This window comes from Branchiostoma floridae, chromosome 16 (assembly GCF_000003815.2).
Source record: "Branchiostoma floridae strain S238N-H82 chromosome 16, Bfl_VNyyK, whole genome shotgun sequence".
Lineage (NCBI taxonomy): Eukaryota > Metazoa > Chordata > Leptocardii > Amphioxiformes > Branchiostomatidae > Branchiostoma > Branchiostoma floridae.
This window is the reverse complement of record NC_049994.1, coordinates 6,928,312-6,954,765: the sequence shown is the minus strand read 5'-3', so window position 1 is coordinate 6,954,765 and position 26,454 is coordinate 6,928,312. Positions and strand designations below refer to the sequence as shown.

General features: G+C 40.0%; 4 protein-coding genes across 4 annotated transcripts; all 4 read left to right on the top strand.

The window, feature by feature from the left end:
• The first annotated feature begins 1,337 nt into the window (after positions 1–1,337).
• LOC118403942 (rho guanine nucleotide exchange factor 16-like) lies at positions 1,338–4,956 on the top strand. The gene is made up of 3 exons (XM_035802824.1): positions 1,338–3,741; positions 3,992–4,088; positions 4,743–4,956. The coding sequence occupies exons 1-3, from the start codon at positions 1,551–1,553 to the stop codon at positions 4,843–4,845; spliced, it is 2,391 nt and encodes a 796-aa protein (XP_035658717.1). The 5' UTR covers positions 1,338–1,550; the 3' UTR covers positions 4,846–4,956.
• A 336-nt stretch (positions 4,957–5,292) lies between these two features.
• LOC118403946 (proto-oncogene tyrosine-protein kinase Yrk-like) lies at positions 5,293–10,165 on the top strand. The gene is made up of 8 exons (XM_035802829.1): positions 5,293–5,390; positions 5,695–5,847; positions 6,349–6,504; positions 7,049–7,170; positions 7,708–7,845; positions 8,104–8,254; positions 9,129–9,257; positions 9,849–10,165. Exons 2-8 carry the CDS (start codon positions 5,805–5,807, stop codon positions 10,034–10,036), a joined length of 927 nt encoding a protein of 308 aa, XP_035658722.1. The 5' UTR covers positions 5,293–5,390; positions 5,695–5,804; the 3' UTR covers positions 10,037–10,165.
• A 3,164-nt stretch (positions 10,166–13,329) lies between these two features.
• LOC118403943 (zinc finger protein OZF-like) lies at positions 13,330–16,326 on the top strand. Its single transcript, XM_035802825.1, has 2 exons — positions 13,330–13,484; positions 14,193–16,326. Exon 2 carries the CDS (start codon positions 14,195–14,197, stop codon positions 15,593–15,595), a length of 1,401 nt encoding a protein of 466 aa, XP_035658718.1. The 5' UTR covers positions 13,330–13,484; positions 14,193–14,194; the 3' UTR covers positions 15,596–16,326.
• A 752-nt stretch (positions 16,327–17,078) lies between these two features.
• Positions 17,079–19,730, top strand: LOC118403945 (gastrula zinc finger protein XlCGF7.1-like). Its single transcript, XM_035802828.1, has 3 exons — positions 17,079–17,207; positions 17,955–18,022; positions 18,287–19,730. Exon 3 carries the CDS (start codon positions 18,294–18,296, stop codon positions 19,257–19,259), a length of 966 nt encoding a protein of 321 aa, XP_035658721.1. The 5' UTR covers positions 17,079–17,207; positions 17,955–18,022; positions 18,287–18,293; the 3' UTR covers positions 19,260–19,730.
• Positions 19,731–26,454: the final 6,724 nt, after the last annotated feature.

Here is a 26,454-nt window from a genome sequence, read left to right as displayed (position 1 = left end):
CTTTGATCTTGAGATGTTTTAACTTGGTCTTGAGACGTTTAAAAAATCTCAAGGTTACAAGATGCTTTAAAGATCTCAAGAGCCTTTGAATTATCCGGAGACTTTTCACAAAATCTCTGGATGTTTGAATACTGCTTTACCTTAAATATCCAACCTTTGTTTTTTCGATTAAATTGACGTTATGACCGAACGGAGTCCAACCGGGCCTCGTTATGTTTTATTCACTATTATCTTCTTTTTACACTTCATCGGTGATAATTGTACATGTATTGTTTCGTCAATGCAGGAATATCTAGACGTTTTTAATTGAGAACAAATTTAGATATTCATAGTCCATGCAAAGAGATTAGAATGACAGCGTTTTGCGTTAGCGGTACAAACGCAATGTTAACTTTTATTTCATACAATTGTGCTTTTCTACAAGAACTGTTAAATGCTGATACAGTGCGTAATATTAAGAAAATAATGCTTCTACATATTGAGAACAAAATATTCATGATTTTGAAACATTTTGCTTGGGTAAGAAATAAACCCTACTTGTACACAACACGGGCTTTCTTCCACAATAGCAAGTATTGTGCTAATATTTGTAAACAAAATTAAGAAGAGGGTATAGTGCATGTGTACAGAGATTAGTCTGTAAGCGAAAACAATCAACATTTTGTTTACAGAAAACAGTCAACATTTTGTTTACATTGCATCAACAGTCATCCTTCTGACGTCATCACCGGCAATGTCGCCCAATCAATACGAGAGCTGGAAAGGAAGGGTTCGGAGTCGGAGTCTGTCTCCATGGAAAAGCCTGTCCCAAAGCCGAAGCCAAAACCTAAACCAAAGCCAGCTGTTCTCCCAAAGCCTGACCGAGATCTCCCTCCTTCCCTACCCACAAAGCCCGACCGAGGTCCTCCTCCTGCCTTATCCCCAAAGCCTGAACGAGGTCCCCCTCCTTCCCAACCCACAAAGCCTGACCGAGGTCCCCCTCCTTCCCAACCCACAAAGCCTGACCGAGGTCCCCCTCCTTCCCTACCCACAAAGCCCGACCGAGATCCTCCTCCTGCCTTATCCCAAAAGCCTGACCGAGGTCCCCCTCCTTCCCAACCCACAAAGCCTGACCGAGGTCCCCCTCCTTCCCAACCCACAACACCGGACCGAGGCCCCCCTCCTTCCCAACCCACACACCCTGACCGAGGTCCCCTTCCTTCCCATCCCACACAGTTGGACCGAGGTCCTCCCCCTACCTTACCCCCAAAGCCGGACCGAGGTCGTCCACCTGTCCTACCCCCAAAGCCGGACCGAGGTCCTCCACCTGTCAAAACCCCAAAGCCGAAGAAGTCCGTACAATTTCAAGAATCGGACAGCGAGGCAGATGGACAACCGACCATAGTTGAAGAGGCAGCGATACGAGAATCAGCTTCTTTCCCTGAACCGTCTGCTGCTGCTGGGCCAAGACAGCTACCTCAGGACCTCCTAACCAACTCAAGACAGAACAAGAAAAGCAAGCAACAGCTGAAGAAAGGCCCCATGAGAAGAAAAAGATATCAATCCAAGAGATGACACCAAGTGATGTGCAGGAGCTATTCGAAAGCGACCCAGAAGTAGAGGTGTATGCAGAACTATTCAAAGAAAATGAGATCGACGGGACAACTCTTCTTGAACTGGACGAAAAGATGCTGAAAGAAGAGCTTGGAATTCAAGCCCTGGGAGCAAGAATGAAGATAAAGAGGAAGATTTCGTCACTGATAAATCTTGATGGGGTCCAGGCAAGACCAACAGTGCCAATGTCGTCAAAGCTTGCCCCGATTAGGAACTTCAGAGTAGAGTACTATGACGACACGTCGGTGACAGTTTCATGGGGTCCATCAAGGGACGATCTAGATGGGTATAAGCTAGAAATCGCGAAGACAGAAGAGCCAGCTCTAGTAGTACACAGACAGACGTTGCCTCCAGAAGATACTTCGGTGACTTGCAGTTCTTTGCAAAATTCCACAAGCTACACCATCAAACTGACGGCCCTGGCTGGGATTTTGGAAAGTGACGCTGCCGTTTTGACCATCTTCACAAGCGAAGAATACACAGACACCATCGTACGCGAAGAATACACAGACACCATCGTACGCGAAGAATACACAGACACCATCCCAAATCCAAGAGCAAGGTTTCGCAGCAGCCGAGCCGAGTCGACGTCATCCCTTGATTTTTTGACGGCCGGCCCGTTATACCAGGAGCTGCGAAGTGAGCGGACTCCATCCATTCACAAGGGGGCACGGTACGAAACCCCGATAGTCGTCTGGAATTCTAATCTTGGACAGAATTGGTCAACCCTCCCTGAAGTCGTCAAGAGCAACGTCAGGTACGAGATGTCCACACAGCAACGACAGCTGCAAGAAGCCATCTTTGAAGTCTTGAAGACCGAGGGGTCATACCTTCACAGTATGACCATCTTTGTCCAGCACTTTATGTCGGATGAAGAATTGAGAAGGTCGATCAAGTCAAGTGAGTACAAGGCGTTGATGTCAAACTCGGGAGAAGTATTGAAAGCAAGCCAGCTGTTCTTTAACGACCTGAAAGCACGACAGGAGAAGAATGTGGTGGTCAATGATATTTGTGACATCATCGTAAAGCATGCCAAGAAGGGCTTCCTGGTTCCTTACAAGAACTACTGCAAGAACCTGCCTCTTCAGGAAAGCACCTTGAAGTCCCTCACTGAAGGAACGCAGAGTCAGGAATTGAATCAGAATTTTTGCGATGCCCTGAAGAAACTGGAGATGGACGAAAGATGCGGGAAGCTACCCTTCAGCTCGTTTCTCTTGCTACCGATGCAGCGCATCACTCGATTCCCTCTGATGGTGGAACGAATCATGAACATGAGAGAGGCAGACACGAAGCTCTTTAACACAGCTTTGGACGCTCTCACAGCTGTAAGGAATGTCTCCAAGCAGTGTAACCAAGCCACACGTAAAGAGCAACAGATGATAGAGCTAGAAGATCTCGTGAAGAAGTTGGCTTTTGACAAAGTCAATCCAAACTTCTCTCTTCTCAACAAAGAGCGTTCGATCATCAAACAGGGTGAGCTGACGTGGATTCCAGAAAGAGGGAAGAAGACTAAGACTTACATCGTACTCCTGACTGACTACTTGTTGGTGACTAAGAAGAAGGAAGATAAGAAGGAAGGAGGTCGCCTGAGTCTAAGAAACTTCTGCAAGCGAGACCGTGTTGCCGTACGCGAAATCGACAGCATCTATGACAGCTGTGAAGATCTCTCAGTCGCAAAGAAGGAACAGAGAGGGTTCATGTCCTGGTTCTGGTCCAAACCGGTAGAGGAGAACTTCAAGTTCAGCGTAACCCTCCTCGAGGACTGCAAAGGGAAGCAAGAAGAGATGGTGTTCGCGGCGAAAACCCCAAGCGAGCTTACACGTTGGGTTGAGGCTTTCCAACAGCTAGGAACAGACGAGGAAGAAGGGAGGATCTACCCGAAAGAGAACTGTCCCATCGTTCGAGTCATCCTCCGCAGGGATCCAGAGGAGCCCGACGAGCTGGCCCTTGAAGAAGGAGACGCTCTCTTTGTCCTACGTAAGAAGCCAGACGGTTGGTGGTTTGGGGAGACCATGCATGACGAGAGACGAGGATGGTTTCCGGCAACGGTGGTGGAAGAGGTCAGGGAAAGCGATCACTTCCGGGGCAAGGAGCTTAGGAGGGAATTCACACTGAGTCAGCTAAAAGAAGGACAGGACCAAGAAATCGGTGAGTTGAGTTCAACTTCAAATACAGCAATTCGTGGACCTGTAATTTATCTTCAAAACAGCACAGGTTAAAAATCTCGAATAAAATGATCTGTATACTGAATACAGAAAGGTGAAACATTTTATAGCCTGAAATGTACATTTAAGTTTTTATGAAGATCTTTTAAAGCTTATAAACATTGTATACGAACATGTTGCAGTGTTTTTGCAACATTACTGTTGGTGACATCTCTATTTTTCTATTTCAACAGATAAACACACGTACACCGTGCTCTACGACTATGAATCAGACGTGCCAGAAGACCTCAAAATCAAGAAGGACCAGCGCCTAAAAATCATTGACTACAGGTACATATTTCTATTCTATTCCCAACTAACTTCAAAATATCATATTCACCTTAAGACGCTGAATAGACATTATTTACTTGTATTGTCACTGTTGAGGGCAGACGTTTTCTGATATCAGAAAAGAAGTAGGCCCTTAGCCTGGTATCCAGCCGTAATATAGCTTCCGAGTCTCTTCTCTCCTCTCTGGCAATTACCAGAGAGGAGAGAAGAGACTCGGAAGCTATATTACGCCTGGATACCAGGCTAGTAGGCCCTACCTGTTAAATTTTCAGCGACTTGGCACATAGCTAAAATAGCATCAACCTTGTCTTTACTGTGTCGTATTTTTGTTTCCTGATATAACCGTTTTCATATCTAGAATTTGTGTTAATTGCTTTTTAATAGCAATTGATAGTTTGGTTAAAGCATGCTCTTTAACAGATCTTTCCTCGTGTCACTGGCGATTAGTAGTGGAGGCTACCTATACATCTGGCCGTTTCTAAAATCATATCAAACTGCTGTTAGTCGTATCCTATTACATGGACGATCTAATTCTGTTGTGTACGTTTGCTATGTAGTTATATACGCACGTTAATGTTGTATGAGATAGATAATGTCGTTACTTTATGGTTTATGCTAAACATTCTACCATTATTCATCTTTCAAAATCTACAGAGACGGGAAATGGTACAAGGCTCAGTCGTTGGATACCTTGGAGGTGGGGTTGGTTCCATTCAACTACGTGACACCTCTAAACGAACTGCAAGGACTGGAGTAAATATTGAAACCCATTCCTTTTTTTTCGAATCATGTTATACATTTAGACATGGTAGGCAACAAGATATATTTTCAAATTCAAAATGTAAATCATTTATTGTATTCGTGTATGTGGTGTGCATGTATGTGGACTGTTTGTGTGTATGTGCGTGTGATTGTGTGTATTTGTATTTGTATTTGTATGTGTTGTGTATGATTGTGTGTTTGTATATATATGTGTGTGTGTGTGTGTGTGTTATTTGTATGGCTGAGTGTTTTTGTGTGTGTTTGTGTGTATGTGTGTAAGTGTATTGTGTGTATGTGTGTGTGTCTGTGTCTGTGTGTGTGACAGTGTGTGTGTGTGTGTGATGTATGTGCACGTATATGCCTTATTGTCTATATGTCTTATTCAATTGTCTATGAGTCCTTTATCTTTGTTTCGTACCTCAAGATGGTTCGTATACGTAGGGCCCTTGGACCGAAGAGACACGGATAATCGTCTTCTGGCTGACGACAATCCGGTTGGTACTTTCCTGGTAAGAAGTAGAGAAGACATCGGCGAAACAGGTAAGATCTATGATGATATATACACATTTCCGTATGATAGTAATAATTTTTTCCATTACAGAAAATAAAGCCCAGAGTCAGTAACTTTGAAAACGATGGTTAGGAAGGGATGAAATCATTAAAGCTGTCTTGCCCTTTTCTGTCTGATCAAGAAATACCAATTGAGAATTTCAAATATATACATGGCACTGGTTTGATTCCATCAATTTTCATCGTTGTTGATTAGTATTTATTCAATTGATACCTAAAGACTGTATAAAGTAGAAGTCAATGCAATACATTACATAAATGTATTGTTCCTCAGGCTCACACTTGTACACGATATCAGTGCTGCGCAGCAAGACTGGCAACAACAGAGTGAGTCACTTCAAAGTGCAAAGGTCCACAGAGGGAAAAGTGTTCGTTGCAGCTGACATGGAGTTCGACAGCCTGACAGATCTCGTGCAACACTGTCTCTGTACGTCCTACCATTTATCCATATATTTTCTAATGACTCATCACAACGAACATCACGTGATGAAGGTGCATTTGATAACTTAAATGCCTTTAAGTAGCGAAACCAATTTGTAAAGACGTCTTATTGTGACAGAAAATGAAGAGCATAAGGTCACCGTTAGAGTTCTTGTGGTGACAGAAAGTACAGTTCAAAGTTGGCTGCGAAATGTCATATTAAGTAGTCCGTTGCGTCAATGGAAAAGGATACACCTTACACGATGGTATTGCTTTCGCTTTGTGTGTTTGGTGTTTCCCATGTGCCATCTACGTTCTCTGAAGTATTCCAGGAAGTGATTAATATACATGTAACATTAATCAAAAGCCTTTTCGCAAGGTTGGTACATATGAGAAACTCTAGATAATTGTCAGAGCTATATGATCTTTGAACTCTTGTTTGTCAATATAATTTCTGAAGCATTTTACTACTTACCCAGTAGTTTGCACAATATTTTGCTTGTTACAGGGCACGGGCAAATCGGAAGCTGCCCTATCAGTACCCCATGCCCGACAACCACGACAGAAGTTCCACAGCCTCATGCCGAAATATGGGAGATCTCACGGGACAACATCAAACTTCTGAAGAAGATAGGGCAGGGCAACTTTGGGGACGTGTTCAAGGGTATGTCAAACTGGCATATTTGATGTACAAAACTAATGGACAGTTTCATAGTGCAATTTCCTTTGCTTTAATGAAAAAATGTAGATCATTTTTAGGACTGCTTGTGCTAATAACGCACTTTTTACCTTTATCAGCGGAGTGACTTTTATCAATTGTATTTTGAAAACAGTATCTTGTAATATCTAGTCGGCAAACTGCTGTTTCAAACTGCAATATTTCGAAAACAATACATTTTACAATGACTTTTTGTCAACTTTACATACGTAAATAAAACATACGTTTTTAAACACAACGGGATATAGTTTACCCCGTGAATATAATTATAGGTAAACAAGATTTTAACTAGATGCAAAAAACAACAACTGAAGGTGGTAAATTGTGTTATTCATTCTCAATTGAAGGAAGAAGGGAAGGAAGCAATGGATGGACGAAAGAAAGAAAGAAAGAAAGAAAGAATGAAAGAAAGAGGAAAAGAAAAAAGAAAAAGAAAGAATTCCCTGTCATAGATGACTTTATCTTAACATATCACAACGTTTTTTTTTAGCCCTTTGGAAGGATTCCGTCGATGTTGCAGTGAAGACTGCTAAGAAACAATCAATGCCAGACGACCAGTTTCTCAGGGAGGCTGACACCATGAAGAACCTGCAGCACCGCAACATTGTACAGGTACATTCAATCAAAATCCTAATTAAACTAAGAAATAAGATTTGTTTACCTGTAGATCTATCTGACTTTAAGAGTGACTTTCGCGTTATACCTTAGTGGGTTCTTAGTTCGAATCTTTTTGTTGGAGGGGGCTTTCAAGATTTATAATTATCATCATAATGATTTTAACGCAAAGGCTATATCTCCTCTAAAAGCTTAATTTTTGGCTGACTTTTATCTGCACCTGTATGTGTGTAATATGTATTTTCATATAGCGCCCTATTCTAATATGTGTCAAGGCCCTTCAAAGGTTTACAGCACGAGTTCACAATCCATCCCACTTTATTTTTGCTTAACAGGTAGAAAATGAGATTACGGGCACTCGATGATAAAGAACAAAATACAAATATGAATCTAAATTTTCTAGAATGATATTGGTTTTGCCTCATGATGTCTAATCCAGTGTATAGCAAAAATAACCAACGTAAAGAAATAAATCTCATTATCTTTGGTTTAATCAGGACAATGCATTGGTTCTTTTCAATTGTGTGCATGTAGCTGCTGGGCGTCTGCACGAAGGAAGACCCGATTTACATCATCACAGAGTTCGTGTGTAACGGTAGTCTGGAGCACTATCTACGTCATGGGGAGGGGAAAGGTCTGGAACTGGCCCATCTCATTGACATGGGTACCCAGGTGAATGTAACATAATTTGTACAGCTGCCTGGTGAAAATATACAGTAACTTCATACATGTAACAGCATTCATGCACGAAGCGGAATTATGATTCGTGCAACTTTTTTGTTACCCTGTATGCGATACTGTTTTGGTAATGTTTACACTCAGTCCGTCGGCTGCCTGTCCTTTGTAGTCATTCATCTTCAGATGTGTATTTGGCATAAACCCATTAAGCTAATATCTGTCAAGAGTACCAAACACTACATTTTGTTGCAGGTCGCTGCTGGTATGGAGTACCTCGAAGACAACAACGTCATCCACAGAGATCTGAGGTCAGCAAACGTTCTTGTCGGAGAACGAAACCTCTGCAAGGTGGCGGACTTTGGGATGGCGAGGCTCGAAAGCATTTATATTGCTACCACATCTCGTAAGTATGTTTTTTTTTAATTTTTAAATGGCTTGCTCAGAATTCCATTTATTTATTTTAACACACAATGGAATTAAAATCCTTCTATAAACCTTACGTTTGGGAGTGCATAGTAGATACCACAGGAACTACTTATCTATAGATGTAGATGTGCAAATACTATACGTTTGGGACTGCATCTGTTAGCAGCGACAACTACATGCAGTGCGTAACAGAACCAGTCAAAAAAACACCGATCGCATAGTCCCCTACACCTTCGTCAAAACATGAAATTGTAAGGTCACTCCTCTCTCATTGGCTAAAACTATAATTGCCATTCTGCCATTGGTTGAACTGCCAAGTATGATGGACGGAAAGGATCGGTCTACTGACCTGAGGAAATAACAGACGGTCACCAAAAATTCTGCCAAGGAACTTTGTTGTTTATCTTATCTAAAAGCAGCTACAGAATTGAAATACGTTTCATTCTAGGTCTCAAATTCTGAAGCTTATGGACGTTATTCCCAGCAATACAAACATAACCTTACCCACGACATGTTCAGAGACTTTCAATTTACTAATGTTATGTCCTATGCAATTTCATTGTACATAGGCCAGTTTTTCTCTAACGCTCTTCTGAAACAAAAACGCATTATCTCTGACACAAGCAATTCATGCTAACTCTGTATCCTGTACATTGTCATGTTAACCATGACCATTACTGTGAAATGAACCACACAGATAGAATAGCACATCGCCTAGTCTTAAATTACATAGAACTTACCATTGTTATAAGCTATTGTGTAGATATTAGTCTTGATTTCTTAGAACTTTTCATACATTGTATCTGTCACAGTTGTTGTGCAATAAAGACAGAATCTTAAAACCTGTTTAGGTGCCATGCCTGTTCGCTGGACAGCGATTGAAGCCATTGACACGCAGGAGTTCACGTCTCAGTCTGATGTCTGGTCCTTCGGTATCCTGATGACTGAGATTCTCACAAAGGGACGGTTACCGTACGCAGGTAACACACTGTCAGCTTCTGTGCTAAATTATGAACGTTAAGCCTTTATCATAATAGTTACAATACCCACCTACCTATATGGTGCACCATCCTAACGTGGCTAGCTTGATGTGAATGATTCACGCATAGCATTACATGCATCATAACCACAAACAATCTTTTTGACATTTTGCTTACCACTCATACAAGTAACTCAATCACTGGCCAGTTGAAATCTCTAGATCTGACAGCTCTTATAGTTCTTAGATAGGTACATACATAAGATATATTGTTTTGTTATTAGAAAAAATAATGAAACGATTATCCCCACCTGATTGTATTCATAAATTGTGTTTTTATAGTCGACTGTGCGATACTTACCTTTTCTTGTGTTTGCAAAGCTGCTGCTTATACGTTTACTGTAATCAAGTATGCAAAATAGTCTTGTTGATTTGTTGTGTGTCATTTGACCTCCGAAAAGGTGGTTATTTTAGTAAAAGTGACTTTAAATGAGTTAAGATAGAAGCACAAGAAAAACAACAACAAATATCTATTTGGGGAAATTTCGAATATTAAATATACATTGAACGCACGTATGTTTGTGACTTCCAGGATGGGACAATCCTACAGTGATAGCCCAAGTCCGCCGCGGAATCCGCATGGCTCCGGATGAAGACTGGCCCGAACCCCTGTATGAGATCATCAAGCGTTGCTGGGACAGGGAACCTCAGAGGAGACCAACGTTCAAATATCTCAGTCGTATCTTTTCCGGCTATTTCGCTGACAGTGAATACTGTTGATACTAAATTTAGTAAGGAGAAACTTTGAACCTAGCAAGAATATAGACATAATGAGAACAATTACACCGAAACTCTCGGTCTTCATCAGGTATCTGATCTAACTGCTGTAGACATGTGACGTAGGCACTGGGTCAATGGCCCGGTCAAAGTTCGCCGTAAGTCAGTAACGCCCACCGTCTCAGTAGAGGAAAAGATAACTAAAATAAAAATTCATTGAGTTGGAGAACAGTTAATGATGTTTCTTAATTTTTGGCCTACTAACTCGATTGAACTTTTATACTAATAATATTTACATCTACTACACATTCCAAGGTTTAGTTTCTTTGATGACAAATTCGCTGTATGCATATGATGCAAGCGTTTGTTTTTACGGTAATTTCTAGTCTCTTTTATAATGCAGGATAATTTTACGAGGATATCTGTGAAAGCAACTATTAACAATGCAACGAGATAGTTACTGACATTGTGAATAGCCGTAGACAATAGAGACATAGTAATGATTAGAATCCAATGCATAACTCCTCTAACAAGAATGTAAATGTTTCCTGTGATACATAGTCTTTGTAATAATAAAGTTGCAACCATCTTAGATAATATGATATTTTTTTTTTAAATATGGAAGAAATTCAGATACATTCTATTCCATTACTATTCGTTTGAATCAGCATACTATTAGGTGTACATTACACACTCCATGTAGCTAAAATATTTACGTGGAAATGTAACGATTCCTTGTACATTTTTGTCGCTTTCTATCTTACAATACAGTAACTGTGCAATTACAAACGCTATTTTGTTAAATCACACATTTATCGTTACGTGTGACTCATTACCTCCATGAAATGTAATGGAGGTTGTATTTTGCCCTGCCTTTGTCTGCCTGTGTGTGTGTGTGTGTGTGTGTGTGTGTGTGTGTGTGTGTGTGTAAACAAGATAACTTAAGAACGGCTGGGTGGAGTGGTTCATACTTGGTCTGTTGGTAGGGTGTGACAAAAGTTGGAAATGATTAGATTTTGGGCCCCCTACTGGCTTCCTTTGGTACTGCAGCGCAACTTCGGGTTTTGCTATATCGTGTTCTGAACAAGCTATGGTCACGATTTTTCGGTGTAAGATAGCTAAATCTCAGGAATTAGTGACAAAGTTTTTGCCCCCTGGCGGCTAGATATGGGATGGCAGGGGCATTTTTGTCAACAATTTCTGAAGCAATATAAATCCCTAGCCTGCAGCTGGTTTGCTTCCTTTCACCCTTTGCAGCTGTACCTGACAGTTGCCAAGGCCCAAGGGTCAGACTCCCTGACCCCCACGCGTGGACCGTACCATTAGTACTTCCCAGTAAGCAAAATGGGTAGGGCTTGTTGGTAAAAAAGACTTTGTCATAACTCAAGAAGGGAACAGCGGATTTTTATCATTTTGGTTTGTAGGTATCTAAAACAATGTTGTACAAAATGAAATACTTATTAGGCCACTGCAAGTAAATTTTATGGATGACATCAGCGCGCGCATTAATTGTCGCCTGATTTCAGAAAAAAAAAAAAGAATTTGTTTTCTTCTGCAGGGATGGTCAACATTACGATACCAAAATAAGCAAATATGTTGTGTTGTAGCCTAATAGTTGTACTTGTAGAAGGGACACTTGTAACGGGAGGTGCCCCAACACGGTACGCTTTTTCTTGCGCTCAACTCATGGCGCTCCATCGCTAGTTGCCTGAGAGTGGTCAAATTTTGATGACTGAATTTTTTACACATAGATTTGAACAACATACTTGAATAAGAAATGCATTCATGTGGTTCATGAACTTTTCGCGCTGCGTGTTACAAGCGGCAAACACTGTGAGACAATTTCGTGTATGTAACCTTCCAATTTTGTGCTACGCTGGACAGTGTGCCTAACTTGGTACGTTTTTTTACATTTTGCTCTCTTCAGAAGTAAGTGGTAAATTTACGTACACAGAAAAAAATTAACAGCATGATATCTTAGCTTTCTTTTGACAGTAAAATCGTGACTGTATGTACTTCTTGTCTCACATGAGGAAGGCTGTACCTAGAACAATCAAGCTTTACGGGCAATGGGCTGAATGCACTGATTGTGAATGCCCGACTAAAAAAACCATTACGAAAAAACGACACCGCCAACATCAACAAAACTCTGTCTGATTGTATGAAAATATCATCTACATCTCTCTATCAAGTCTTATTTTCATAGACAGCACGAATCATTTGTTACAGTGAAATAAATCTTTGGAGCGTTCTCTAGTCTGCCACCTTCACGGCCACACTCCCTTGGGAGTACAATGGTGGCAATGTTTATGTCGCTTCCTTTTGGTTGCTTTTCTACTCAACAAACATTTGAAGACCCATATTCATAGTTTTTATGGAGCTTTATTTATGTGTATCATGGCAGTTGTGTGACTGCTTGGAAGAGTTCGTATAGTTAGCAACACGAGCCGCCAATACGCAGAGGCCGGTGACCGCAGTGATTCAGCACTGTCAACATTACTGTTAGAATTCTGTTAAAAAAAACCATGAAGTAAATATGTTAAAGTATACTTGGAGTGCACATTAAAGCTGTGTGCATGGACCTGGTTTATTTACCTTTGTAATCAGCATAGTCAGTGGCAACAAACACGGTGTACTTATGGATAACAAGATCAGCAAAAAATCCGTACCGTCTTACGACGGGAACCATCTTAGGGCGGCCCCCGTTAATATACCAAGGACTGTAGTTGTAGAAATGAAACTTGTATTATAGTTGTAAAAGTGACAATATGGAAGCTATGAGTGTGGTTATCAACTTTGTTGGTCATGCCAGTCCACCACACTAGTGTCACTTTTACCACACCAGAACATGTCTCAAATACAGGAATGAATGCCTTGTTGGCTCTGATACCATGTTTTGTCCCTCTAATTCTTTTTACAACAGTCATCACAACTTTATGGTGCCTATTTTTGGAAATGAAGCCATCTTATTGCTTTTTTACCCATCTTGATTTTTTTCGCCCTATCGCACTATTTTTGTAGTCTGCAGAGGATGTCATCCATAAAATTTACTTGCTGTGGCCTAATCCTAACTTCCTTGTCTTAGCAGTGAAAAACAGATGCCTCGACATATGTCCAATCATGGCAAAATATTGGAAAAGATAAAGATTTGTCCAAATAGAATGAGTGCATATCAGGATAAATATTAATGTCGATTTCAAATTATCATTCAATAATTTCCTTGCTGTAGTTGAAATGAAATGAAAGCTAAGCTCAAAACTTTTAGAATTAACCGTTATGCGGCAACGTGTTGTTTGACCCATTTTAAATTAAATCGTATCAGGTTTGCCACCTCTGACCTTTAACCCGTCAGTGATTTGACAGCCATTTTGTTTTGTTTCTCCGAAGAACTGATCTTATTTTCACGGATTTACAGAAGTCGTAGGGACCGCTAACATACATAGACCTACAGGTAAGACATTATGATTGTCGTTAATGCTTCTTGGCTGGTGCCAGGTCGGCGGTAACTTAGAATTATAAATGTGTTTGCGATCGGTATTTCATGGGGGAGGGGAGCTAGCATGATATATGCCAGAAATTTAGAACTTTGTTCATGATGCAGACCTGTGTACCTAACCTAAAAAAAAAAAAGTTTAGGTGCAGGTAAACAGGTACACAGCTTAAGGTACAAGTCCTGTCATCATTAAGTTAAATCAAGGACGTTATATGAACTGTATTAATTCAGTAATAAATTACCATCTTTGTATGGGCAAGGTATGTGGTAAGTTTGAATCTCAACGCATTTTTTGCATGTTTTCGTAATTCTCAACTATATGATTATCAAAATTACCATCTTTGATTGTGCGAACCTTATAGGTAGAAGGACAGGTATGCATCCCTGGTTCGTTGTATATAACTTATCAAATAATATAACAGCTCCCAATTGTTAATTGGTACTAACTTACTAGTACTTGAAGCATACCATAAGAAATCGTTCTGAAACACTATGTTGCTGTATCCTCTAAAAAAATATTAAAAAACTTGGAAAGATCAGTTTATCTCTCATAAGAATATTACTTGTATACAAAAGCTGTGCCCTTTTCAAATTCCTAAAAGAATTGAGCAAATAAAAAAAAAATTAATCTTAGTCACCCAATGTTTTCTTTACCAATGGCTTTAGGGATGGCGGAGTTCACATGTGTGTCTCCCCTCAAAGAGCATCATGTGGAACAGACTGCAAAAGAGATTCACATCAAAGAGGAGGAGACAGGAGACTCTGGATGGCAACAGAATGAACAAGATAACATGCTGTGCCAACAAATGTACGGTGAAAACTTCTTAGGCAGAACCCAGCCAACCAGACATCCTTTGAATGAGACAGACAACAGTTGGGGACAGACAACAGAACCAAGACAGCGACAGGACAACGAAAAGGACGTTTCAAATGGCAAAACATGTAGTGTAAGAGCAGAAATGGGAGAGTCCAGCTGTGAGCTTTCTACTAGAGATGTGTGTACTGGACATTCTGGGAAGGAGATAGACCATCCTGGATACCCTGGGAAAGAGATGGACAGTACTGAACTCCATGAGAATGACAGTAACAGCTTGCAGCAGGAAACATACAATGTGAACTTTGCCCAACCTAATACTAATAGTATATCAACCTCACAGGTAAAGGAGAGCAGAGGCAATATCAGAAGACATGCAGTTAAAAACACTGTTTATAAAACCTTCATGTGCAGGGAGTGTGGGTACAGTACGGCTAAAAAGTCTCACTTTTCCGAGCATGTAAGAATCCATACAGGAGAAAAACCCTACAAGTGTGACCAGTGCGACTATTCGGCAGCAGGAAAGTCCACTTTGAATCAACACTTAAGAGCAAAACACACTTTAGTAAAACCGTACATATGTTGGGAGTGCGGATACAGCACGGCGAAAAGGAACCACTTATCCCGACATATGAGAACACATACAGGAGAAAAACCTTTTAAGTGTGACCAGTGTGATTATTCTGCAGCACAGAAATATTATTTGGACGAGCATTTAAGAAACCACACTGGTGACAAAGCCTACATGTGTGGAGAGTGTGGATATAAGACATCTCAAAGGTCAAAATTACCTGTTCATATGAGAACCCATACTGGAGAAAAGCCATTCAAGTGTGACCAGTGTGGCTATTCTGCTGCACAGAAAGCCAGTTTGGAAAAGCATGTAGCAGCCAAGCACACTGTTGAAAAACCATACATGTGTGGGGAGTGTGGATACAGAGCAGCTCAAAAGGTCCACTTGTCCCAACATATGAGAACCCATACAGGAGAAAAACCCTTCAAGTGTGACCAGTGTGATTATTCTGCTGCACAAAAGACTGCATTGGACCTACATCTAGCAAAACACAGTGGTAAGAAACCCTACATGTGCAGGGAGTGTGGGTACAGGACAGCTCAAAAATCTACATTAACCAAACACTTGAAAACCCATTCAGGAGAAAAGCCCTACAAATGTGACCAGTGTGACTATTCTTCTGCGCTGAAAGGCACATTAGATGAGCATCTTTTACGAAAACACACTTTTAAGAAACTCTGAATATAATATATTGATTTAAGGTACCGAACAACCTTGAGTGTACTATCAAGTAAGATGTCAGGATAGCAGTGATGATATATTTGCCGGTTATAGGATTCTTTGCAACGCTGTGTTCACAGTAATGTTGTGGGGTTTTCTAACAATGAAGAGGCAGATACATTTTTATGTTCATATATGTAAAAGATATAGATAGATGGGTGTCAACAACTTCATTGTTGAGGGGTATGATTTACATGTGAATTAAGTAGAAAAGAACGCAAGCCGGTCCCAGGTGTACCAAAGTTGAACGAGTGTAGAAAATCCCAGAATTTTAGGTTACAATTAAGATACGCATTTAAAACATTGCTTTTTAAATGGATGTCAAATATGGGTAGGCAATGGGTCTAGTTGGCACAGGAGTGGGGTAAGGTTTGTCGGGAAAAGGAGGTCACTCAAATACAAGTATGTATGCAAATATCTCCTGGTGATTTGGGAACTGAAAATGTTTGAGTAGGGGTTTCTGGGTTAGAACGATTGGTAATGTGATGATGCTGTTATAATTAACTACTGTATGCTAGATTTTAGCTGTTAGGCTTCGAAGTACATTAAATTAAGGAAAGATGCTGATTATGCTCTAGGTATAGTCGCCCCTCCCATGTCTCTGCAAATATGTTAATGAACAACTTGCAGAAATCCATTTATTTATTCTTATTTATCCATGCTTAAAATGATCAATAAAGCTCTAAGCAATATCACTGGTGTTCTTATTGTCTGAATGGATATATCGACTCCTATATTGTTCCAATGGTAAATTGCTTTCTATTTTCTTAGAAAACGATATTTTGTTTTGTTTGTTTTTGTCTATCTGTATGAAACCACGTTATGACAGAACCAGTCATAGAAGCTGTTGGTTAAAATCAAATGTATGAAAAATTAAAAATTCATTTGTAAGAATGATCCATTTTTTATTCTTATGAATAATTTTATTTGAATAAAAGGGCGAAACAGGTAAATTGTTGTGTCTTAGCCGTCATTTTTCTAACGCCTTATCGACCATGATAAATTTGGAATTTTAGTACCTTTTAAAGGCATTGACCACAAACAAAAACACATAACAGGCTATCAATCAACATCAACAAGATTTAAGATTAAAGATTCACAAAGAGATCCATCTTTTGCCTCATGCTGACAGCCTATCGAGAAAAGCCTTGTGGAAACTACACGAAGCAGTGAGGGTTTACATTGGTAGGTGCAAAGTTGGAGAAAGAACTACGTTGCCAGACTAAATCGAAAAGGCAACATGGCCAACGGACCGAACTTAAAATGCTAAAATATGAATTATGATGAATACATATCAGTTCAATAATTTACTCGGCATTGAAGAAAATTATCTTTGTAAGTGAATTATTTTCTTCCTTTCCTTTCTATTTCTAATACAAGAAACATGGTCAACTAATATTTTTACTAACGTGTGACAAGACGTCAAATAAATCATCTGGGTAATCAGGATCATAATGTGATCTTTGACCTTTATGACATTCACCTCTGACCCTTCGATAGGACAAAGACAGTCTGCTCGAGAGCGAGACATTGCGACGCGGTGTACTTGAGGAGAAAAATCACAAGGAAGCAGGTAAGACTTACAAACTTGCATATAAGTATTATGAGAAAGGTAGTGCGAGGTTATCAATGTGGCGGAAAAGGATAACCGTAGCAGTATAATTTATTGGCGGTTTTTAGATTTGATCGTGGTGAACATAAAGGGGGAGGGGGGCGAAACCACATGTGCGTGCGACGTCGACCCTCGCCTAGGTTTGCTTTTGTCTCGTTTCAAGTCAGCTCACCGTAGCTTAGTGTACCATTCTTGTTGTGTGTTTTGGGATAATATGAAACGGCGGCAGCAAGAAATAGTGGCTCGAGACACTACACTCACTTGTACATATATGTACCTACGTAGGTCAATTTATTTACAATTCCTTGCAAAAACGAGACAATGCAATATTGACATAATGTTCTAAAGTGTTAGCTTGTATAACATTAACTATATTATTTATGCTGTTACATTAGATTAGATTAGTTTAGTTGTAGTAGTGCTTAGTTCAACTTCACTGTATACAATGATTGCCATACAAATTGTACCTGCTACAATTGTCGCGCAATAAAGTTATTCTTCTTCTTGTATGAAATTCCTATTAGTAACTTATTAAGATACAATTCTGATGGTGTTGTCTGTATTCATATGACATACTGTCAGACATGTAACAGTAGCAGTAGATCCCAATTGCGCAACTAACTTCTTTGTCTACTGAATGCGGCAAGGGGATTTTTTGTGGGAGGCATGTTAGAATCTTTTACAAGTAATTGATTTATGCTGTTCCAGGTTGTGACATCCCGCCCCTGAAACCAGAGAGAAGCTAGCTTCTGATTTGGCACCGTTTCCATTCACAGGTTTGTGAAGGTTCATATTCTTATCTTCATAAACAATATAATTGCAAATGTAAAGTAGACCAAAATTTTCCACATGTTGACTCTGTTCCTAGCAACTTTGTTTCTTTTCGTAAGAAAAACAAAAACAAAAAAACATTGACTGGAATACAAGCAAACTGGACTTGTAGGTAGATGAGTTGGAAAGTTTCAGTTTGTGCGTAGAGCTAAAACCTAATGTTTTATATAAGTCACACTATTTTCATTATGCAATGTATCCCTCTGCAGGACAGACATGGATGATTCTAGCGGTGAACATTCTTTTGGAGAACTGTGTGATGGACATTCTGGGAAGGAGACTGATCATAGTGTACACCTTAAGAAGGAGGGTGACAACGGAAATTTTCATCAACCTGACAATTCCACCTCAAAGGTACAGGACAGCAAAGACAATGTGGAAAGGCGTGTGGTTAAACATACTGACGGGAAACCGTACATGTGTGGGGAGTGCGGGTACAGGGCAGCTTACAAGTCTTACTTATTGGTACATTTGAGAACTCATACAGGAGAAAGACCTTACAAGTGTGACCAGTGTGACTATTCTGCCATACAGAAATGTGATTTGGACAAACATCTAGCCATACACACTGGTGTGAAGCCATACACCTGTGGGGAGTGTGGGTACAGTACATCCAATAAGTCTTACTTATCAGTACATATGAGAACACACACAGGAGATAAACCCTTTAACTGTGACCACTGTGACTTTTCTGCATCACACAAATTTACTTTAGAAAATCACAGAGCAAAACACACTGGTGAGAAACCCTTCATGTGTGGGGAGTGTGGATACCGGTCAACTCCAAGGGCCAACTTAGTTAGACACATGAAAATGCACACAGGAGAAAAATCCTTCAAGTGTGACCAGTGTGACTTTTCTGCAACACAGAAATCGAATTTGGTCCAACATATGACAAAGCACACCGGTGAGAAACCCTTCATGTGTGGAGAATGTGGGTACAGAGCAGCACAGAAGTCTACCTTATCCACACATATGAGAATACATACTGGAGAAAAACCGTATAAGTGTGACCAGTGTGACTATTCTGCAATACAGAAATTTTCTTTGGATCAACATCTAGCAAAACACACGGGAGAGAAACCCTTCATGTGCAGAGAGTGCAAATATAAGACAGCATCGAAATGTGACTTAGCCAAACATATGAGAATCCATACAGGTGACAAACCCTTTAAATGGTGATCAGTGCGACTATTCTGCATCAGTGAAATCAAATCTACGCCGTCATCTAGCAAAACACACAGGGAACAAACCTTACATGTGTGGGGATTGTGGGTATAGGACAGCAAGAAAGTATAACTTATCCCTACATATGAGAACCCATACAGGAGAAAAACCTGATAGGTGTAATATGTGTAACTACTCTGCAGCTAAGAAAGCTCAACTGTCTTTACATTTGAGAAAACATACAAAAGAAACTAATCCTACAGGTACTTTAGATGTACAGCATACAGCGTTCTCCTCTTGAAAAATAAAAAGTCATTTTGAAGAAGATTTTTATCTGGATAAGGAGTGACCATGTTTGCTGTAGCCTTGTAGTACTATGTCTCTTTGTCCGATAGGGACTTCATCTGTAGTTGAGAATTCTACAGACAGAAAGACTGCTCAGTATTATGTCATGCGCCAAAGGTATACTTATAATAATAAGTTTATAATATACAGTCAAACCTGTATTAGGGGCCACCTCTACAGAGGGGCCACCTGTCCATAGTGGCCACTTTTTGTCGGTCCCTTGGGTATTTTATCTACAAGTTACCACCTCTATACAGAGGCCACCTGTCTATAGTGGCCAAATTTGTCCGGTCCCTTGAGTGGCCGCTATAGACAGGTTTGACTGTATTTAGCTTATTTAAAACCGCACCTCATAACATGTACTTGTAGGATTTGGATAGTTTTAGTATATATGTCTCTTTGTCATCTGTGTTAAAATGGACCATTTATTGGACTTTAAAAATATTAATCACATGTTTTATTCTCATTCCTTTGAAATAGTTACCTAACAATTGAAAGGCCAACATTTGCTTATGAGCAAATACAGCATATTTCAATCCATCTCCATCCCAATGTAAACATGTACTGTTCCATGTAAACCTTTTGCAGAAATTGACCTATCCCAAAACATCATCCCACCCCAAACTGGACTTTTTAAAAGTTGGAACCCAATACAACAATTAACTCTTCCATAGCACCCCTATCTATGCAAAATAAACTGGTCTATGCAACTAATTTTCTATTCCTATTGCTAAAGCTACCCACATACCAAATTCCAAATAAATTGGCCTCCATAAAAAAAGTGGGGAAAATCTCCATGGGGTATTTGCTATATCTACCTCCCTGTCTGCCAAATTTCACCTCATTTGTCCCTGACATTTAAACAAAGTTGAATCTGTTTGATTTGAAGATTTGGCAGGAGAAGAAGAAATATGACCAAAGACAATATATTGTAAGCCATACTATGTATGGATTGAAATTTAATAATGAACTATTAATCGTACAATTACTTAGTATTCTGTACACCTGCATTCTCAGGACTGGTGTTTTTAGCTTGTATAGTATGTTTAGGAACGTTGTAAAGTTTGGGTTAAGATGTTCGAAAATAAACTGATTGTAAGGAAAGCCATGGATTTTGCGTTGGTTTATATTGTCTGTTGATTCTAATGCCATTCTAACCTGCTTAAGCTGTGTTACATATTGGGGTATATGCAACAGTGTGGTAATTTTGGCAAATATAAAGATTTCTAAGAATAGACAAAAACAAGTGTAAATTAAGTATAAACTAAGAAAAAGATGCAGTGCCAGGTGACTTAAATTAATATATTTTATCTTTCTTTCTTTCAAGACTACCTCACTAGTGTCACTCTTTCACTCGTACACTTGAAGATAAAGATTACTAAGAATAGAAAGATATTAAACAAATGCAAATTCAGTGTAAACTAAAAAAAATATGGAGTGTGACTTGAATCAGTATACTATATCTGTCTTTCAAAGCTACTTCACTAGTATTACTCTTTCACAAGTACACTTAAAGATAAAGATTTCTAAGTATAGAAAGAAACAAGTGTAAAGTAAGAAAAATTTGCAGTGTAAGGTGACTTAAATCAGTATATTATATCTGTCTTTCAAGGCTACTTCACTAGTATTACACTTCCACAAGTACACTTGATTACTAAGATATTGATTACTATGATGACTACACCTTTGGAGTTCCGCAGGGTATAGTATTAGAACCTCTGCTCTTTGTACTGTAAGGTAATGACCTCTACAACTCCGTAGATCCACATGTTGGACACTTTGCATGCTATCCTTATTGTCTGGGTAGACATATCAACTACGATTGACTTAAAGTGATAGATCATTATTGTATTATTATCATTTTAAATCGGCATTAACGTTATACGTCACAAAAAGTTGTTCACAATAAAGCCACCTTGGATCCGCCATCTTGGACCTACAATCTTGATGAAATTGCTTACATTATAAAATATACATCATAAAAGTTTCGTTGATTTACATATTATGTTACTGATGCAAGATTATATCTTCTACCATCAAAGAAGTAAAGAATGCGACTAAAGAATATGCATCGACACATAAACGAAAAGAAATAAATACAATTTAAACATTCAATTAATGATCATGGTTTCTTCTTAAGGTCTAAGCCTAACCCTCCTCTTTAGTGTTTTAAGAAAGACGTGGATAAATTTAATCTATGTATGGTGCAAGATATTCGGTTTGGATGATAAAGATGTTGAATTAAGCACCTTATCTTATAATTATTGGTAGAAGTGAGAATGTATACTAGGGCTTAAAGGTAAGTTGGTGATGTGTAGCATGTCAGAAAAATAAATAGTGGCAAGATGTTCATTTTCAAGAGTGAAAAGATAAACTTTATCGATAGTGATCAGTGGTATAGGTTTTGTAAAATCCAAATCAGTAGAGATCGACAAAAAAAATCGGGGCAATAGTTAAAGAAAATAAATATTTTGTCAGAGGTACCAAAACGTTAATCGACAGGAACACCCTGTCAATATTGTCATTTTTAAAATTCTTTTAAAGGCCATGTTGATTTGATTAAATGGATAACATCGATGCGATGGTCGATACTTGTCATTTAAATAGATTTAAAACTCTGTAAATCGTAATAGCTGAAATAAAAAATAGAAGCTAAAAACTGTAACAGAAATGAACAACAATTATGCTGTAGCGCTTTCATAATAAAGACAATTTGAAGGTACCCTCTCATCAATTTTGGGGCTCCGGATGGGGTCAGTTATAGAATCGAAACAACATGGACTTACAGGAAAATATGGTCAATAAGGGACACAGTAATAAACTATGGGCATGGGCTATTTGACAGTCGTTTGAAGAAACACTTTAACGAGTGCTCTCTTTTCTTCACGGTAAGTCCTTTATACCTGTAGTCGACACAGCCGGGGCAGTTACAGTGGTCAAACGAGCCACCGCACCAGTTGATATCGGAGCAGCATGGGGCTTCACCGTCAGGATCACATTCAGCGGGAGGACCGTGCAGCAAAGGGTAGCCCTGGCCGCATCGGAAGTCGTCTCGCCACTTATTCTTAAGACCTGTTGGTGTTAAGGTTAGTTTGATCAATATTTACGACGAGCTTCGTAAACGTGAACACAATCATGTACGTATCAATAGCAAAACCAGTCTCTCAAAAGAGCGACACCAAATGAAAACGCAACATCTGTTTGACAGTGTACTTTAACCACAAGGCCTAGACCTGGACCAATATACCGGAATACGTCCATTTTGTAGAGGGAATTGAATAATTACATTGATTATAAAAACAGCTACCTGTACACATCAACAGCAAAATCAGCCTCTCAAAAGAACGACCCCAAATGAAAATAGCCACCCAGCTTCACAATGCATACATAAGACCCATACCAACGTATAAACAGCCGAAAAAGTGACAGCTGTGAACAGCTGACAATACGACGTGCAAAAAAAAACTCAAATCGCGCAACAACTGCTTGACAGTATCCAATTACAGCAACCCCTAGATAGCGCAGACCTGGACCAATATACCGAAAAACGTACATTTTGTAAGGGTGACTTCTGAAATTATTACATTGATTATAAAAACGGCTTCCGCGAAAAAAGTGTATTGTCGTCCAACTCTGTGGAGAAGACCTATCTACATACAGCCAAACTACATACAAATGTGACAACGGGAACATACAGATACAGATGCGAACGCGTTATATTGACAAAACTAAATCTCTGTCGCCGAAGGTTATCCTCCGGTCACAGAGCAACAAAAAGGGATGAGGAAAAAACCATTACAGCGTTGACGACACTGATAGGTCAAAATATTTTGTATTTACCTTTCCTTTGGTAGTAATTTCGATGTGGCCAACTGCCCCACTCAGGACCAGGAGATGCCGCCACGTCTTTGGCACTTCTGCGGAGCCAACACCGTGCGCTGGCGTCCTCTGGCGATCCCGCGGGGCGATGGTTGAAGGACAAACATGGTGATTTGATGCCGTCGTAACTGTCGAAGCCCCGCAGACATCGGCGGGCACACTCGTCGGCGTCTATGTCGCTGTATGACACTATGTGGTCAGGATGATCCCCGAAGAAACGCCCCTTTTCCTTGGTGAAGAAGAGATCCTCGTATGATACATTCACTAAGAGAGAGATAAATAGAAATATGGACTGGTTTTGAGTCAATTGAAAAATAATCCTGGAACGACAATGGACACGTCTGGTTGCACTTCCAGTTAAAGGGTCAAAAATTGAATATTAAAAAAAGCCAATCATGCATGAAAGAAATCATCTATATAGCCAATTTTGGGATAAAGTTGCCAAAAAATTGTCAATGTCATCATTGACGACTCATTTTTCATTAAAAGAATAAGAAGAAAAGATTGTCTAGGGTATTGGGCAACTCCACCTCTGTGACAAATTTCAGCTCATTCGGCCCTGGAACCATCGTGATGAATGCCTTTAAAGATTTGAAAGGCTTATTAGGATTAGAGTACATGCCATGATAGTGGTTGGTACTGGTACGGTGTACCGGTACAAAACCTGTGTTTTTTTCTTATTGGACCGGTCCAGAAAAAAACGGACCTTAGGGATTCGGTTGACGGAATGTTGGACCGATTGGAAAATGAACATATTATAGGATCAGGCATTAAAACGTTTTGGAGAGACTACCAGTCGATGAAAATAGCAAGAGCGAAGTAGAGGCTCAAGTCATTTCCACCAACTCTTTAGGCAATCGTACGGATGCTGTTAGTGTTAACCTTGTAGGATTTCAAAATGCCAGTGGAAGGCGAATACTCCACATAACTTTTTTTTTCCACAAAACAATTTTAAGTATCGTCCATTCAGAAGTTTTCACATACTGAATCAGGTCCAGGTCAGGTCCAGGTTAAGGTCCCGATCTGGACCTGATCCTCTAGACCTAGAATTTTCTGTACTGGTACCCATTCCTATTTCATACATATCTATGATATGGGTGAAATAGATAGATGTATATGTAGCAGTTCTCAAACAATAAATCGTTGACGACATGAATAGTGTTCTCACCATTCCTCTGGTAGTAGTTTCGATGTGGCCAACTGTTCCACTCAGGACCAGGAGATGGCACCACGTCTTTGGCACTACTACGGAGCCAACAACGTGCACTACCGCCCTCTGGCGATCCCGCGGGGCGATGGTTGAAGGACAAACATGGTGGGCTGACGCCGTGGTAACTACGGTAACCTTGCAGACAGCGACGGGCACACTCAGCGGCGTCTATGTTGTCGTATGCTGTTATGAGGTCAGAAGCTTCACCGAAGAAACGCCCATTTTCCTTGGTGAAGAAGAGATCTTCGAATGATGCAGTCGCTTGAGGAGAAATATTTAGCATTAGACAGGTAATATTTGCAAGCGAATAGATAGCATTTCATTCAATCCAGAAATTGACGGTTCCAAATTTTAGAAAAATTGTCAACCCCCGAACGACAATGAACTCTGTTGGTGGTACTTCCTAATCCAAAATTGAACTTTGTGCAAATTCACATTCACTCGACATTCAAAATTTCCAGTGGTAGCCACATATAAAATGAGCACGTTCAAAATTGTTTCCGCTTGAATACATCGAATTTTGAATTTTGAATCACCCCATTACAAAATCAAATTACACTTTGTGTAATAATGGACTCTGTCAGCAATACCCAAAATTCTTACATAATCGGCCCGGTCCAATAAATAAAAAGTAAAAGGTAAAAAGTAGCACCCAAATTATGCTATATTTACAACATCGTAGACGACTTTTTAGTTGAATTTACATTCCATAGCCGGGTGGCCAAGTGTGTAGGTAGTATTAAAATGTACAACAGGGTTACCATGGATGTAGGCATTGTCCACTGCAGGGTGCCCATCAGTGTAGGTAGTGTCCACTGCAGACTGACCATCGGTGTAGGTAGTGTCAATTGTAGGGCCATCATCGGTGTAGGCAGTGTCCACTGCAGGGTGACCATGAATGGACGTAGTGTCCACTGCATGTTGGCCATTAGTGTAGGTGTATGTAGTGTCCACTGCAGGGTGACCATCTGTGTAGACAGCGTCCTCACTATGCTGACCAGTAATGCAGGTCGTGTCCAAAGCAGACTGCCCATGGGTAGTTAAAGCATCATCAGCCTGATTCATCTGCAGATAGGAGAGTTTGTTTTAGTACATACAGGTCACAAAACTAGACTAATGAGTCTAATTTGAATACAGACGATGCTTTTCATCGTATCAAATGAAATACAAAGAACGATGCATTCCTGAAGGGGCATTCGTATTTTTCAAGGAAAAAAGACATAATTGTTAGCTTCAACTCGGAACAGAATCGTTACCTTATTAGCGGTCCAAATGCTGTTGCAGTAAAGCCAGGTTCCGAAAAAGGCCGATATCATGAAGGCAGTTATCATCACAGCAATGCCTACCCTGACAACTGTACATCCTGAGTATGCATAAAATAAGAAAACAACCTTAAGGTTTTGGTGAAAAAGTCCCAATCACTCATATTAGGTCACATATGTTACAAAGGATTTTTAAGAGGCAGAGAATTTAGATGGAGCACCTAGGTCTATGCTATATATGCTAAGACCAGTAGCTATTCCAAGAACTCTCGTATAATAGACTTCAACGGATGTAAAGCTAATTGCACAACCCACCGTACGTGCAAATATGTGCTGTCTACGTGCCAACATGTGAGCAATCGTTTGGGACCAGTAAGTGGTAGGTACCGCCTCCGTACTATGTCGTAGGGAATCCCACGGATTTTGTAGCACGCAGACACGTCGTAGAACTTTTCGTGCAGGCAAAACTTTGCGTGCCATGGGGCTGCGGTTTCGCCCAACGTACGTGCCAGTA